The sequence below is a fragment of the Channa argus genome, chromosome 5, assembly GCF_033026475.1.
Source record: "Channa argus isolate prfri chromosome 5, Channa argus male v1.0, whole genome shotgun sequence".
In the NCBI taxonomy this organism is placed as follows: domain Eukaryota; kingdom Metazoa; phylum Chordata; class Actinopteri; order Anabantiformes; family Channidae; genus Channa; species Channa argus.
The window spans coordinates 10925597-10938949 of record NC_090201.1 but is presented as its reverse complement, the minus strand read 5'-3'; the positions used below and the strand labels follow the sequence as shown (position 1 = coordinate 10938949).

The window sequence follows — 13353 nt, the reverse complement described above, 5'->3', positions numbered from 1 at the left end:
ATGATTCCTAAATGAAAGACGGGTGGCTATTAATTCGGCACCCCTGTCCCTCCATTTTGATTTTGATACAATTTGTCAAATGGCCTTATAAATCGCTTGGAGCCACAGCAGAGCTACATGCGTTTAAGGTTCCCTGGCTTTACGAAACAACTATACTGGAAATTTTTTACACTTTTGGCAACTGCTACCTGAATCTCACATTGTGTATTATAAAACACGCCCCTGTTGTATTAAAAAGATATATATATATATATAAATACAATTATAAAGTATGTCGGTATACTGTATATATTTGCTAACATGGTGTACTATGCTATACTGCTGATTCCCATTAACCATATACTTTAAATTCTAGAATTTTTGAGAACTTTTAGCTGACATTGACGTTCACTCTCACAGTGTCAGGCAGAGTCGATGCAGCTCATCTCAGTTTGACCTCACATACTTGAGAGTGAACTGAGGCCTGGGTCTTGGAAAAGAAGGTCTAAGGATTCCTGCCTCTCTCTTTGTAGTTGTGCTAGCAGCCATTTAGCTGTTCTCTAAGCCCTTCACCATCAGTCAAAGTGTCAGTTTGAGGGGAGAACGAGGAGGGTGATTGACATGCTCTTGGCAACAAGGCGTGGTAATTTCCTTTGTGTGTATGTGTGTGTGTGTGTGTGCGTGTATGGGTGTGAGAGGATGTTTTAAAGAGAAAGAATGCTGATGAGCATCGCAGAGCGTCTGTCTCCATTCTTCTCTCGGTGGATGGGATGTTCACAGGGCAAACAAAAAACACATGAGGCTTACTGTCCTCTGCCAACTGCTAATGTACCCACATGCACATGTACGTGCACACGCGTGCGCACACATACAGTTCCTGCTATTGCTCCAAGTGTCTTGTGCTCCTCCTCTCTGTCCTCTTTCTCTCTTTCATGTTTCAAGAGTTGCTGGACTGGATTAGGCCTTCGCTGGTTTCCGTGTGGTACTCGGCACTCTCTGTTATGGCTATGACATCACACCCCTACCCCATGGTGTGTTATATACCTACACAGGGGACAGCAAGACTCCAGAGGTTTACCACACAGCTCAATGGAGGTTGAGGGGCCACTTAAGGCAAAGCCACATCCAAGCTAGCCAAGCGTTTTATGTACCGTTCCTCGTCAGGGGATTTTATGGGAAAACATTGACTATTTTATCCTCATTATTGTGGGGGAGGATGTCAGAGTAAGCGGAGGAGATGTGGGGGATAGGATGGGTGGTGAATGCCACCGTGGGTTGGGGTCACTTCATCTGACTGTGGATAGTCATCACACTTGGTTTCTGGTAAGACCACAGGCAGAATTCATAGGCATCTCAATTTCCTGAATGCAAACATAAGCATGCAGTTCCACAGTGCACATCCTGTTGTGAAGTTCTAACATACAAAGCCCTGAAGGTTCTCAAATAAACTGAACTAGGGAAATAAACCTACAGTGGATACACAAGAATGCAGATGAAATCATCTCACAGTGAGGATAAACACACTTGCAGCATTTTGAAATTCCACATTGAACAATGGACAACAGTGGATGAGATAACATGATACACTAACCATAATGCCAAACCTAAGCTATAAAGGAAATTACAGGATCAAATTGTTCAAATTCCTCCGGTACAAATAGTAAAATATGTGATCGAGCTGTCATCTAATTGTGAAAATGCTGACTGGTCTAAAACACATTCAGAAAATATTGTTAATCTGAAACCCCTGTACAAAGCAGGATAATGCATCCAGAGTAATCTGTCCTATTTTCATCTGTGCAGTGCAGACTATGCAATTATGAAAATCAGTCATCCTGCCTAAATTGAGGTTATAATTGGGGCTTAAATCATGTAGATTATTCCTAGATTTATTGTTACAATCATTCTTTGTGTTTTGACAAGTAAATGTTAAACACAAGGCTCTTGAGCTCCCTGGTGTCCCACTAGAATTAGATAATTACCAAATATGTCTATGCCAACATTTCAATCTTCACATTAGACACAAGTAGTATTATTGTGAACTCTGTGAATGTAAGAGTCAAAGTAAATTTACCATTATATATCCAGGACCGACTCAGATTATCCACTCTACAAAGAGAGCTTGTGTTGTAAGTATAAAGCTTTCTTATGCGTTGTTCTCAAGTTATTGTGTTCACAAAAAAGTAGGTGCAGAGACACAAACACACAATAACTCCCAGACATCACCATGGCGATACAAACAAAAAGCAGAAAAACACAGTACTGCTGGGGGAGACTGTTTTGTAACTACCTCACTGGGATGTCCACTACCAGGAAAGAAGTTGCCATCGTCATAGCGATGTAGGGAGATGTACAGCACACTTGGGTCATTATAAAAAGCTTCCTGGGTGCCGTTGCCATGGTGAATATCCTGGACAATGATTGGATGACAGAGGAGGAAGTTGACAAAACTCAAGACAGACATTTAACCCATAAATATTGTGATGAATTTACATATTTGTTCAATAGAGTTGAATAATGAATATGATAGAATCTTTTCATGGTTTTGTCTCCTCTTTCATTCTAACAAATATATACATCATAACTAAAAATGCTGAAAGCAGCGTGTGTAGAACCTGCACAGCTTTTTGTTTAACCTTAAAACTTTTTGATGAATCGGGTAATGCAATAATATGTGAGAGAGAGCGATTTGTGTAAAGACGTGGTGCAGGCAGAAACACATACACACATGGTGAACAGAAACGACAACCTGGCTGTATATCAATAATCTGCGCACACATGTGTATGGATGTGTGTTCGGCGTGTGACTGTGCAGACTCTAAGCACACACGACAGTTTAGATCACACATGGAGGCCAGAGATAACAATGTCTAAATGAACTTAATGATAAATAGTAGTGCTACTGTACAGGACTACTTTGCTTCTGGCACTATGTTAGCGTATTTATTCCTGCCCATATGGGGACCAGTGACAGGTGGTCATGTAGTGGGTCCTTACCCAGTCTACGATTAGAATCTTACTGACGTTGAGTTTGTGTTGGAGTTGCTTGGCAGCGATGGCCACAGAGTTGAAGAAACAGAAGCCCCTGTGGACAAACAGACAGGAAGAAAGGCAGCCACATGTGTTTATCAGGACATCTTCACTAAATTAATATCATAGAAACACCATATGGACCTCAGGAATCTCTTTGACATGTCTCCAGTTATCTGGCATAATTTTTTTGCTATTCAGGCCAGGTTGTGACAGTCATTGCACTGACTCCATTGCGCAAGTCGCTGAGGTAAACTATTGCCACGCAAACCTTTGCTGCAAGTATTTGAGAAATGAGGATGTTTTATTTAAAGTTATTTTGTATTTCATCTTACACTACTGACAAAACAAGAATAGCATTTCACATTGCAATATTATGCTGAGTCTGAAAATCCTGTCCTATTGAGAAAAGCAGGCCCCACAGAATTTGTGACAAACAGAAAACCAAACTTATCATAAAATTCACCCCACTTTCCAAATGATAACATAGTGTGAACTGCCAACAGGACATCTGAGAAGATTTCAGAGAAATGAACTCACAACTTGGCACAGTCGTTCCCTCAACACTCACTGTCTACAGTAAAGGTATGCAAAATAAAAAGTGTTGATGGATGAAAAACAATAGAGGAATGTTGAAAGTGGCAGTGTCAGCATGGGTCGTAAACTATGAGTGCCTGTTTGTGTGAATATGCGTGTGCGTGTGTGTGTCAGTGGACGGCATATCTTATATGCTGTCCAAATACTGCTCATCAAGAAAAGTAATTATTGTCCCATAAATAACCAGTGACAAGCACTGCTGACACACACACATGGACACACAGACACACACACACTCCCAGCTGAATGTGGTTACTTGGATAATACCTCCTGACACAGACACAAAGACATGCACACAAATACATAAAAGAAGTTTAAAGCTAAAAAGAAACTTAGGGCAGGAGTAACAGATATCAAAACATTAAGAAAGAGAGACATGGGTGCTTTTAGATTACAGTCTCTCTCTCTTGCTCAGAAGTGAAGTTGATATCTAATAATACATTTAAAACACTTTGCAGAGACCCCTTGGGTCCTGGTGTGTGTGTGTGTGTGCATTAGTGTATGTTGCTGTACTTACAGAGGGGAAGAGTGGGTTGCATGGTGTCCAGGGGGCCTCACTACTGCAAAGCCATTCTGTAAAAATAGAGCATAAACCTAAACACCTTGCTAATTCCAAAAACCAAACAGCTTAAGAGGGTTGACATATTCATGCTGTTGCAGCTACATTTAAGATTATAGTCTTTGGCTGAAATATCCAGTAGAGTTACTGAAGAATAAATTTGTGTATAAAGCAGTGTTTACCCCATAAACTGTTACACAGCAGCTAAGATATTTAGCAATTCAACAGACACACCTTTAGCTCCCTTTGTGCCACTTTCAGTGCCAGGTCTGTAACACATCCTGCAGCAATACGTGCAGCTGCTGATGTGTGAACTTCATTCCAGATTGTATCGATATCAACCTATGATAAGAAATATAAAGTCAGTTTAAAAATCAGTCACAGATGCTAAATAAAGATGCTCTCTGTGTTGTCACTGTCACTGCACATTTAAGGTTAAGCATGTAAGCACCACACGATTTAGCTGAGCTGCTGGCCCATAAAGAGTTCAGCTGTTGTCTTTGTTTTGAAATACAGCGATCATGCACAACCTTAACACCAGTGGTCTTAATGTCATGGAGCACAAGGGTCAGCATGGCCAGTCTGAGCAGCCTGCAGCTACACAGACCTATAAGCAGCAAAATGTGACAGACTGTGCAGAGGTGGTAGAAGTACTAATTCAGTACTTCTACTTCTATCAGTACTATGTCAGTAAAAGATAAAGTATGGGCCTAAAAAATTCTCAAAGTACTGGGCATAGTATCTACCTTTTACTGAAAGTACAAAAGTGAACAAACTCCACTAAGAAAACAATGTATTTTAACCAATACTGATGATGGTGATTGTGGCAAAACATGTACAGTAATTAATAAAACATGTGGACCAAAGATGATTGTTGGTAAAAGTGGAGATGATTAACCATTTAATGAAACAAAATAACACAATGATATATCAGCATTTATTAGTTCATATTACATATTACTATTACAATTTTTGTTATATTAACACCACTTAATGTTACTTAATGTGGCTAGTTGGTATAAAGAAGTTACTTAAATACTTATTCCTTTAGTTTGAACCTATAACTTCTGCGGATGCTAACAACTGCTGAGAAATGTATGTTTTCACGTTTTCACATCCACTTTCTATTAGTTTCATCTATTCTCGGAATAAACCTCCTCTTATTTGTCTTTGTTGCACAATGCTTCAAAACTCACATTTCTGGTGGTGTGTCAGAGTGGAACAATAAAATCAGAAGAATTTCTTTTATCACCGACTTTACCATGTTGTTCCAATCACCCCTCTTCACCAGAACAGCCAAGGGCCGGAAATCCGGGCAGATCAGTCGTCTTATCAACTGATGTCCACCCCCATTCTGCTTTTCCTGCCTCCTCTCCTCTGCTCTCCTCTCACAGTGCTTCACAACATTCGCATTGCACATTAGTTTCTGTGTTTCCCCACATCGGTGTCTTTTGCACTTCTTCTACATCCACATTCCCTTGCATTCCTGCACTGCACTGTCTGCATGTGCCCTGTTTCTTCCATAATTGTATTCTCTTTCTTCCACATCTCACCTTTGCACTGCTCCTAATGTCTTACTCCGTTTAAAAGTTATCTTAGCCAAAAACAACATCATTAGCAATTTGTAGCATTATTAGCTTGGTTGTGTAATCAGGCATGTAATGTTTGCTGTTCAGTTGTGCAATTACATAAGTGAAAAGATTCCCATAAGATGTGGCCTGTGATGTGAGTGTATGTGTCTGTGTGTGTTGCACTCACCCCAACTCCTCCACATGGTAACATCACAAAAAACCGCTGAGATAGGATTCCTGCAGGAGACCATAATTTATGTATTATTATTAGTAGTAGTATTAATTTTTATTTTTGTATTATTATTGTTTATTTTAAAATATGATTAAATATGTATTATTGTTCTTACCAGACAGCTTGCGGCTGTCCAGCTTGAGGCGGTTGAGTGGGTTGGTGCCGAAGAGAAGCACATGTTTTTCTGAATGAACTGACTGCAGTTCTTCTAGAGTGGCCTTCCTACTGCGGATACGCTGCACACAAAAACATTATATATTACTGCACACAATATTAACTTTGGAGGTATACAACTGTTATTATGTGTATACTTGTTTGTGAGTATGTGTGTCCACCATACCTCACAATGGTTTCTGAGGCCTCTTTCATGCAGTCTTGACCAGATGCTTTGGACTCTCCCAGCATGCTCAGGGTGGCGGCTGTTATCGCCACAGGTACACTGATGTTTCTGCATTTGAGCATCATAAACCAGACCTAAATAAACAAACACACACACACACACACACACACACACACACACACACACACACACACACACACACACACACACACACACACACACACACACACACACACACACACATCACCTCTTAACACTTTTTTACCTTTTGAGTATTTCATGATACAGTTGTACACAAATTCTAAATGAAATATGCTGCCAGGTGATGATGATCAAGTTTTATATACATTTTCCTGATCAAAAAGTGTCATTCACCTGTGGTAAAGCGAAGCTGGGTGTCTGGTCCAGGGCTGGATAATGACAGAGATGGTATGATGGCAGGTGGATGTGGTGGGGGCAGTGAGGTGGAAGCTGGGGAGGACCGGGTCCGAACCAGTGGCTGGTGAGGCCAAATTAAGGAGGGTACAGCCAAGGAGTCCAGCTGAAGACCTGGTCTAAGGATCATATGTCTCTGTGGTTTTCAAGGAAGTGGGTGTAGAACAGCGAAGAGCATTTAATGGCAGTTCCATGTGCTCATAAACCCAGTGCCTTTTTTCAGTAAATTGCACTACTCATTATTTGCTGCCACAAATATATTGCTGCCACAAAACTGTAACGCTCACTCTTTTTATCTTTCATAAATAAAGCTACAGCGCCCTCTGATGTCAAAAACATCTTCCAAACAAGTTTATGTACATGGGATACATATCTTTAATAGTTTTTTTATTTGTCATCAGTACAATACTAGACCAATAATTTCTTTAATTAAAACAAACTGACAATATTTGAGCTTATAAGCTGATTACCGATACCATCAAGGTGCACTTTACATAATCAGCTATGCTACTGAGGTCATTACTAAAATATTTGAATGAGCAGAGAATCTATGTTAGCTTAGACTAACCTAGCTAAACCTAGTTTAAAACCTAGTTAGTTAATGCAGTCTACTATGAGAATTTACTTATCTACTCGATCACTTATCAACTTTTCTTTTAGGGACAATAATTGACACATCATCTTTGGAAGGTTCACTGTATGTGTTTGAGAGTGGATTTCTGTAATTACCTGACTGAGGGAATGTGAGGGCTCAATCAAGCTCTCCCATGAGGATGTTGAAGACTCTGTGCCATACACTGAGTCTGTGCTGGCAGTGCTCTGTCTCCTGCGGTAGCCATCCTCACAAACTGAGCCTGGTTCTGAGCTGCACAGGGACCCTTGCTCTGAGCCTGATCCTGATCCAATCTCCTCCAGGTCCATGTCCTCCGAGGGGATCTGTGTCAGACGAGGCTTCTCAATGAACTTGCTTGTTGGCTGATGTAAGGTAAAAGTTTTACAATGTTTACAAGTTGGTACTGCTCACTTAAACATGTATTTGTAATTGATAATTGTGCTTTGCAACTGATAACAAGAAATTAAATAATTTCTATATTTTTAGGATTGTTAAAAGGGAAAATCAAGTTCTCACAAAGACTCCACAGAACTAATCACATATGATCTACAGCTCACATCTGTATTGTAGCTACTCAAATGACTTGTGGCCATGCCTGCCTCCTCTCACCTTGCTCAGGTGTGAAGTCTGCTTGAACCTCTCCTTGTGGTATTGCTGAAGCAGCTGGTGCTGTTGTAAGGGATGACTGGCATGCAAAGTAAAGGGTGAGTGACTGTAAGGCGGGGGCTCAGAGCGAGTCCTTTCTACAGGCCTGTGTGAGGGCAAGGTGACAACGCCTTCTCTTCTGGTGGAGGAGGACAGGTGAGGCTGCTGTTGCTGCAGAGGAACAGAGCTCAAACCATGAACTGCAGAGAGAAGGGAGTAGAGGAGGCAGAGAAGCATAATGAAGCACAACAAAACATGACAAAAACATGGTTAACTCCTGTATTAGCAGTGAAACTGCATTACTTTTAAATACCCAGTAGAGGGGGTCTTCAGGCTGGAAATAATTTTGTGACAAAAAACTGTTCTTTTAATTACATTAACAATCAGTTACACTGATGTATCTCAGTGAGCCTTGAAAGGTGCACAAGACTAAGAACACATGCAGCACAGAGAACAATTACTACTATTGTTTTTCATTACACCTGACATCAAAATTGTGCAAACTTATGACTTGTAAAACTTTAATGAAATGTACATACTAATATTTGCTAATGTTTCATTTGTAGGTAATTGCCCAGCTGCAATTTTGCAACTGTAATCCAGATACTGTAAAATCTGGCTATACTTGGTTTAGTCATTTAATGTAATGTGCATTAACTAATAAATAATATCAAATATTAACAACATTTTTAAAAAAAACGTAATAAAAGTCTAATCCTTTAAGGTCACGTCGCACGACACTTACGATTATTTATATGCGCATGTATACATACAGTATTTTTAATTTGCGTTGTCCCTTGACGTCCAAATCCAAGCCCTTTATATATATGTATACATGCTTCCTGAAGTGTTTCTACTTCTGTTTTACACACATTTACAGTTACACAACTCACGAGAGACAAGCTGGGAGTGCCCATGCGGTTCCAGTATAAGCACAGGCTGCAGGCACTGAGCCAGAGCTGGACTTCTTCCTTCCAAGGGCAGGTAGAGCTGATTCAAAGCAGATACTGCCAGGGGCCTGGCTACTTGCAGGTCAGCCTGGGGAGAGAGGAGCAGAGAGGACAAGAGAGTAGAAAAGAGGAGTGAAAATGTGTTAGTAAGAAATGCTGGAGGTGTTACCAGGAATTAGGAAAGCTGTTGTGACTGTTACTTAATCAAATAATCAGAATAGATGGTTAATGAATAAGGTAAGGATTTAATTGACCTATTAACAAACATATTAACAATGTAAGTAAACTACCATTTCACTTATTCACAAGATGTAAAAGTACCAGGGAGCTCAAGAGGGAAGTGAAAGCCTGAAAACACCACATGTTGCTATAAGTGTTCAGCACTATCTTAGACATTTCATCTCAAATACACATAGACAAATTCATGCCTCAAATCTTTTAATGGACCTAATTTATCTTTTAAAATGATGCAGTTACTCATTTGTAGTTCCTGGTGTTAAATAAAACTTTAGCACTTTAAACACTGATGCTGATGGGAGCCTAGAGGGTATTGCTCACCGGTGCAGGAAGTCCAGCAGTGATGTTGTGGATGGCAGTAGGTTTAGGAGGCAAAGTGAAATGGGCTAAATTACCATCCTTCAACAGCAACCTCTGTGCCTGAATGAATCACAAATGTTCATTATACAGATCTTCTCTACAGATAATCAGACAGGTGTTTAATTAAATCCTAATAATAACTACATCGACTTTAGGTAAATCAAGGTTCACCTAAGTGATAAATGCGATTCTTGTAAAATGGTTAATATACAAGGTGTGTATCAAACCACCAATACTGTTTTAACCAGCAAGAAAAATAATGGTAAATATAGTATAATAAAAATGTATATTAAAGGGCAACTTATGATTCTATTTATATGCATTTAACTGACTAGTAGAGAACTTCCTCCTGCATGTCAAAACCTTTTCCTAGTCTTGGCTAAGAACCTCTGGACAACTTTATGCAGATTTTTTCAGTTCAGACAATCTCCCAGTCATCTGGAGAAGTTCAACAGGAACAGATCAACCAAGACGACAAACTAAGGATTATGAGTAACCAAATGACATCACTTTAAAAGGAAGTCTCCTCTAGATTATGTCAATTTGAAGAGGTCTTCAGTTATTTTAATACATGGAAAGCAGAGAGAAGTTTAATATTTACATAAATGTACTCCCCTAACTAGAACAATTGGTTGCAAGTTAAATATGAAAAAGTTGCCCGTTAATCTTCAATGGCTCATCGAGTAATCTCTATTTGACAAATGTGAAACTGTCATACTGACTCAATAAACAGCACTGGTGGTAGTGCAGAGATAGTTGCTTCTATAGGTTTCTGAGAGAGACTTTTCCTTCTAACCAATCAGAGAATTCGATTATTTCTGCTTTAATTAGGTGTTGAAGTTTTTTTTTCTGTAATTTCATGGCTATGCTGGGCTCAAGCAGAGTGGAGTTAATTTGCTACCTTATACTTTTTTACTGTTAGAAAAGAAATTAAAGGGTTTTCCAGGAAAAATTTTCTGTTTTAGTCCACAGTAAGAATATAAAAGTAGAGGTGCACGAATTTTAAAACAGTTTAACCTTTATTGACCTCGCCTGTGGTTCGGCTGGACACTGAAACTTAACCTACTCGCACCCATTATGTGTTAGTGTGAAAACTACAGCAAGTGTGCAAAATTTGTATTATATGAAGAAAGCTTTACCTCATGTGCAAGTGGGAGAGTGCCATTATCTGAATGGAGGCTGTCGTTTGGTGAGCTGCACCCCGATGCTGGGGTACTGCCGCTACTGGGGGAGGAGTCTGGGTGACAGAGTGGAGAGATAAACCCATAAACTCACACATCCAACACTTATACACAGCACAGAAAGGACACACATAGCAAACTGTCAAAAGAATCATACTGTTATATTACATTGTGTATATTGGTAAAACACATCTCTCAAGTATCTCTGGCTGGAGCATAATATCATGTGAATGATTGATAAATGCAGATGCCCTACCCAGAGTTTCTGTCCTGTGCTTGACAGTGGGAGGGGCACTGATCTTACGCTGCAGGGGGTTTGGCCTTGTAGTTATGAGCTTCTTCAGCTTCCACTTCAGAGTGGGTTCAGAGACTGCATACACAAATTATTACACAAATAAGCAAAAACAGAAAACAATAGACGTAACTCTCCATAGGCTTTTATTAACTGGAAACATATGTACACCTCTGAAAGTCACAGAACTTCTTGATGAACTTACTTATACTGTACATCCCATACATGAGCAAGTGACTCACATATAATAATAATGATGCACTCAATTTCCTGAATAAAACCAACATGAAGCAATATGCATCACAGCTGAAGCAGGCAAATACCTCCTCCCTGATGAATAGAATAAAAATTTTCTATGTTTACATTGGTCAGGGTCCAATAACCCTAAACAAAACAATCAATGAGGGGCTGGCAGAGCAGATAAAAGGCAGCTTTGTGTTGTCGCCAAGCCAGAAAAAACATTGAAGGGTGTGTGTGTGCTGACACTTAAGGGTTCTAGGGAAACGCAAATAAATAGAAGCTTTTTCAATGGCTAGTGTAAAGATGTGTACAAGAAGATGTGACCACTCCCACTGTCATTCTGACGGTGAGACAGACCTGCTTTGAGCTGTAACACAGTTCATTGTTCACATACCTTAGTAAAGCTGCATTGGGGTTTGTGTCTCCCTTTCTCTGTCATTGACTGTAAAGGTTCTCTCTGGCCCTGTAGGCTGTTTGCTTGATGAGTTCCCTTCATCTAAGCTGACAGGATGATCCTGTATGTCTATTCCCCCCCTCACTTTCTTACTGTCTAATCCAGAGTATGTAACACAATCACAGTTTGCTGTGATACCAAATTGCATAAAATATCACACTTACTTTTGTAGCTAGGTGACTTTGAGTTTAACTCAAATTACACAGAGTGCACCACATGGGATTGATACCATGCAACTTTATTGTAAGCTCTCACTGAAAGAACAGACATGATATGGAAAAGCACCAGTGACGTTTACAGTTTTAACCTCATGATGGGAACCTCATCTCAGACACAAACAGCTCGAGGCATGTCACCTGTTCTGCGCAGGGCGAGGTCCTTACGCTGGTCACAGGGTGAGGGCTGAGGTTTTGGGGACATTTCAGGAACTGGTACCCTGGTAAACCAAAAACAAAATCAGATCTACTGCGTCACTCATGTCTGGCTGCATGGTTTATTTTTAAATATACACTATGTTTAAGTCCGAAAAGTCGAGCCACACCACCTAAATATGCTTGTGGAGCTCTGCGGTATTACCACAATGTGTTTGGGTGTTTGCAGGTCTCATTGCCTGAGTTCTTTGATGGTGCAGCTTTGCTCTGCCTGTTTTCTCTCTCACCTGTATCCTGGTGCAGGACTACTGTGGTTGGGAGTGACCCTGTCAGGCGTTGGCTGGCTCTTCATAATTATATGTTCCCGAAGCTTCTGCTTTACCAGAGGACTGGCTACAGCACCTGCCAATGAGTAAAATCACTCCAGTAAAAAGACGATTTCTCTAATGCACAATGACCGAAAACAAACAGTGGGTGATAATCTAAAATAATGACCAAATATTTAAAATGTTTAAAATAAATAATAAATATTTACAATTTAAAACTGTTTTACTTCACAAATTGCTATATATTACTGTAGTGTCAAGGTGACAGGAGCCTTAAGAAGTGGGATCCAGGATATTTTCATCACCTTCCTCTATGCTCTCTTCATTTCCGGTATACGGTAAAAATAAAAACAGCACAGTGTTTCCTGAAACTAGCATGAATGTTTGTACTTCTGTTTGATATAAACACAAATTTTCTTGGAATTGGAAAGCACATCGTAGTACTGTTGGAAATCCCCTTTCCTTTCTCTGAAAGATACAGTGTTATGACTCAAATAAAAGGGCATGTCAACAACCCTGTAATCTTAAAGTACAGAGAAGCAATGAAAACACATGCAGACAGAAGATTTACAATATATGTTACGATATACTCACTCTGTTCATTTTTACTCTTTCGAATCAGCTGTTGTATCTCTTCTCTTTGCTCCTCCTCCATATCTCTGTGTCTTTGTTCAATGTTGTACTGAAAATGAAAAACAATGGAGTCATTTTAATCCATGGCCAGCTTAGTCAGCTCAAACTGTCGTGTGAGATTTATACAAAAAGGGACAAACATTGCCACTACCACAGTTGTTGACAAACATCTGTAGGTTGCTCAATAAGCTCCCAAGTCTCCACAAAAGAAAGATATTCGAGTATTCAGAGTGTTGCATCCTTCAGCTAGTCTAAATTGCTGCGTCAATCAGATTCAGATGCTGAGAAGGTGGTCTGTTTATAGTAAC

The 13353-nt window shown here is 39.9% G+C and overlaps 1 protein-coding gene across 6 annotated transcripts in view; it reads right to left on the bottom strand.

Moving 5' to 3' along the window:
* LOC137127297 (histone deacetylase 7-like) overlaps positions 1 to 13353 on the bottom strand; it is a 37536-nt gene that overhangs the window by 7850 nt on the left and 16333 nt on the right. For 5 of the 6 annotated variants that reach the window (XM_067504100.1, XM_067504101.1, XM_067504104.1 and 2 more), the window contains 17 exons: positions 13007 to 13094; positions 12374 to 12488; positions 12072 to 12151; positions 10986 to 11099; positions 10688 to 10785; positions 9510 to 9608; positions 8895 to 9039; positions 7966 to 8201; positions 7473 to 7718; positions 6684 to 6879; positions 6309 to 6442; positions 6084 to 6204; positions 5924 to 5973; positions 4400 to 4507; positions 4124 to 4179; positions 2977 to 3064; positions 2270 to 2389 (listed from right to left, as the gene is read on the bottom strand). In XM_067504100.1, coding sequence (XP_067360201.1) covers positions 2270 to 2389; positions 2977 to 3064; positions 4124 to 4179; positions 4400 to 4507; positions 5924 to 5973; positions 6084 to 6204; positions 6309 to 6442; positions 6684 to 6879; positions 7473 to 7718; positions 7966 to 8201; positions 8895 to 9039; positions 9510 to 9608; positions 10688 to 10785; positions 10986 to 11099; positions 12072 to 12151; positions 12374 to 12488; positions 13007 to 13094 — 2094 coding nt within the window. The remainder of the gene's footprint in view (positions 1 to 2269; positions 2390 to 2976; positions 3065 to 4123; positions 4180 to 4399; positions 4508 to 5923; positions 5974 to 6083; positions 6205 to 6308; positions 6443 to 6683; positions 6880 to 7472; positions 7719 to 7965; positions 8202 to 8894; positions 9040 to 9509; positions 9609 to 10687; positions 10786 to 10985; positions 11100 to 12071; positions 12152 to 12373; positions 12489 to 13006; positions 13095 to 13353) is intronic. The other variant, XM_067504102.1, reaches the window with a different exon arrangement.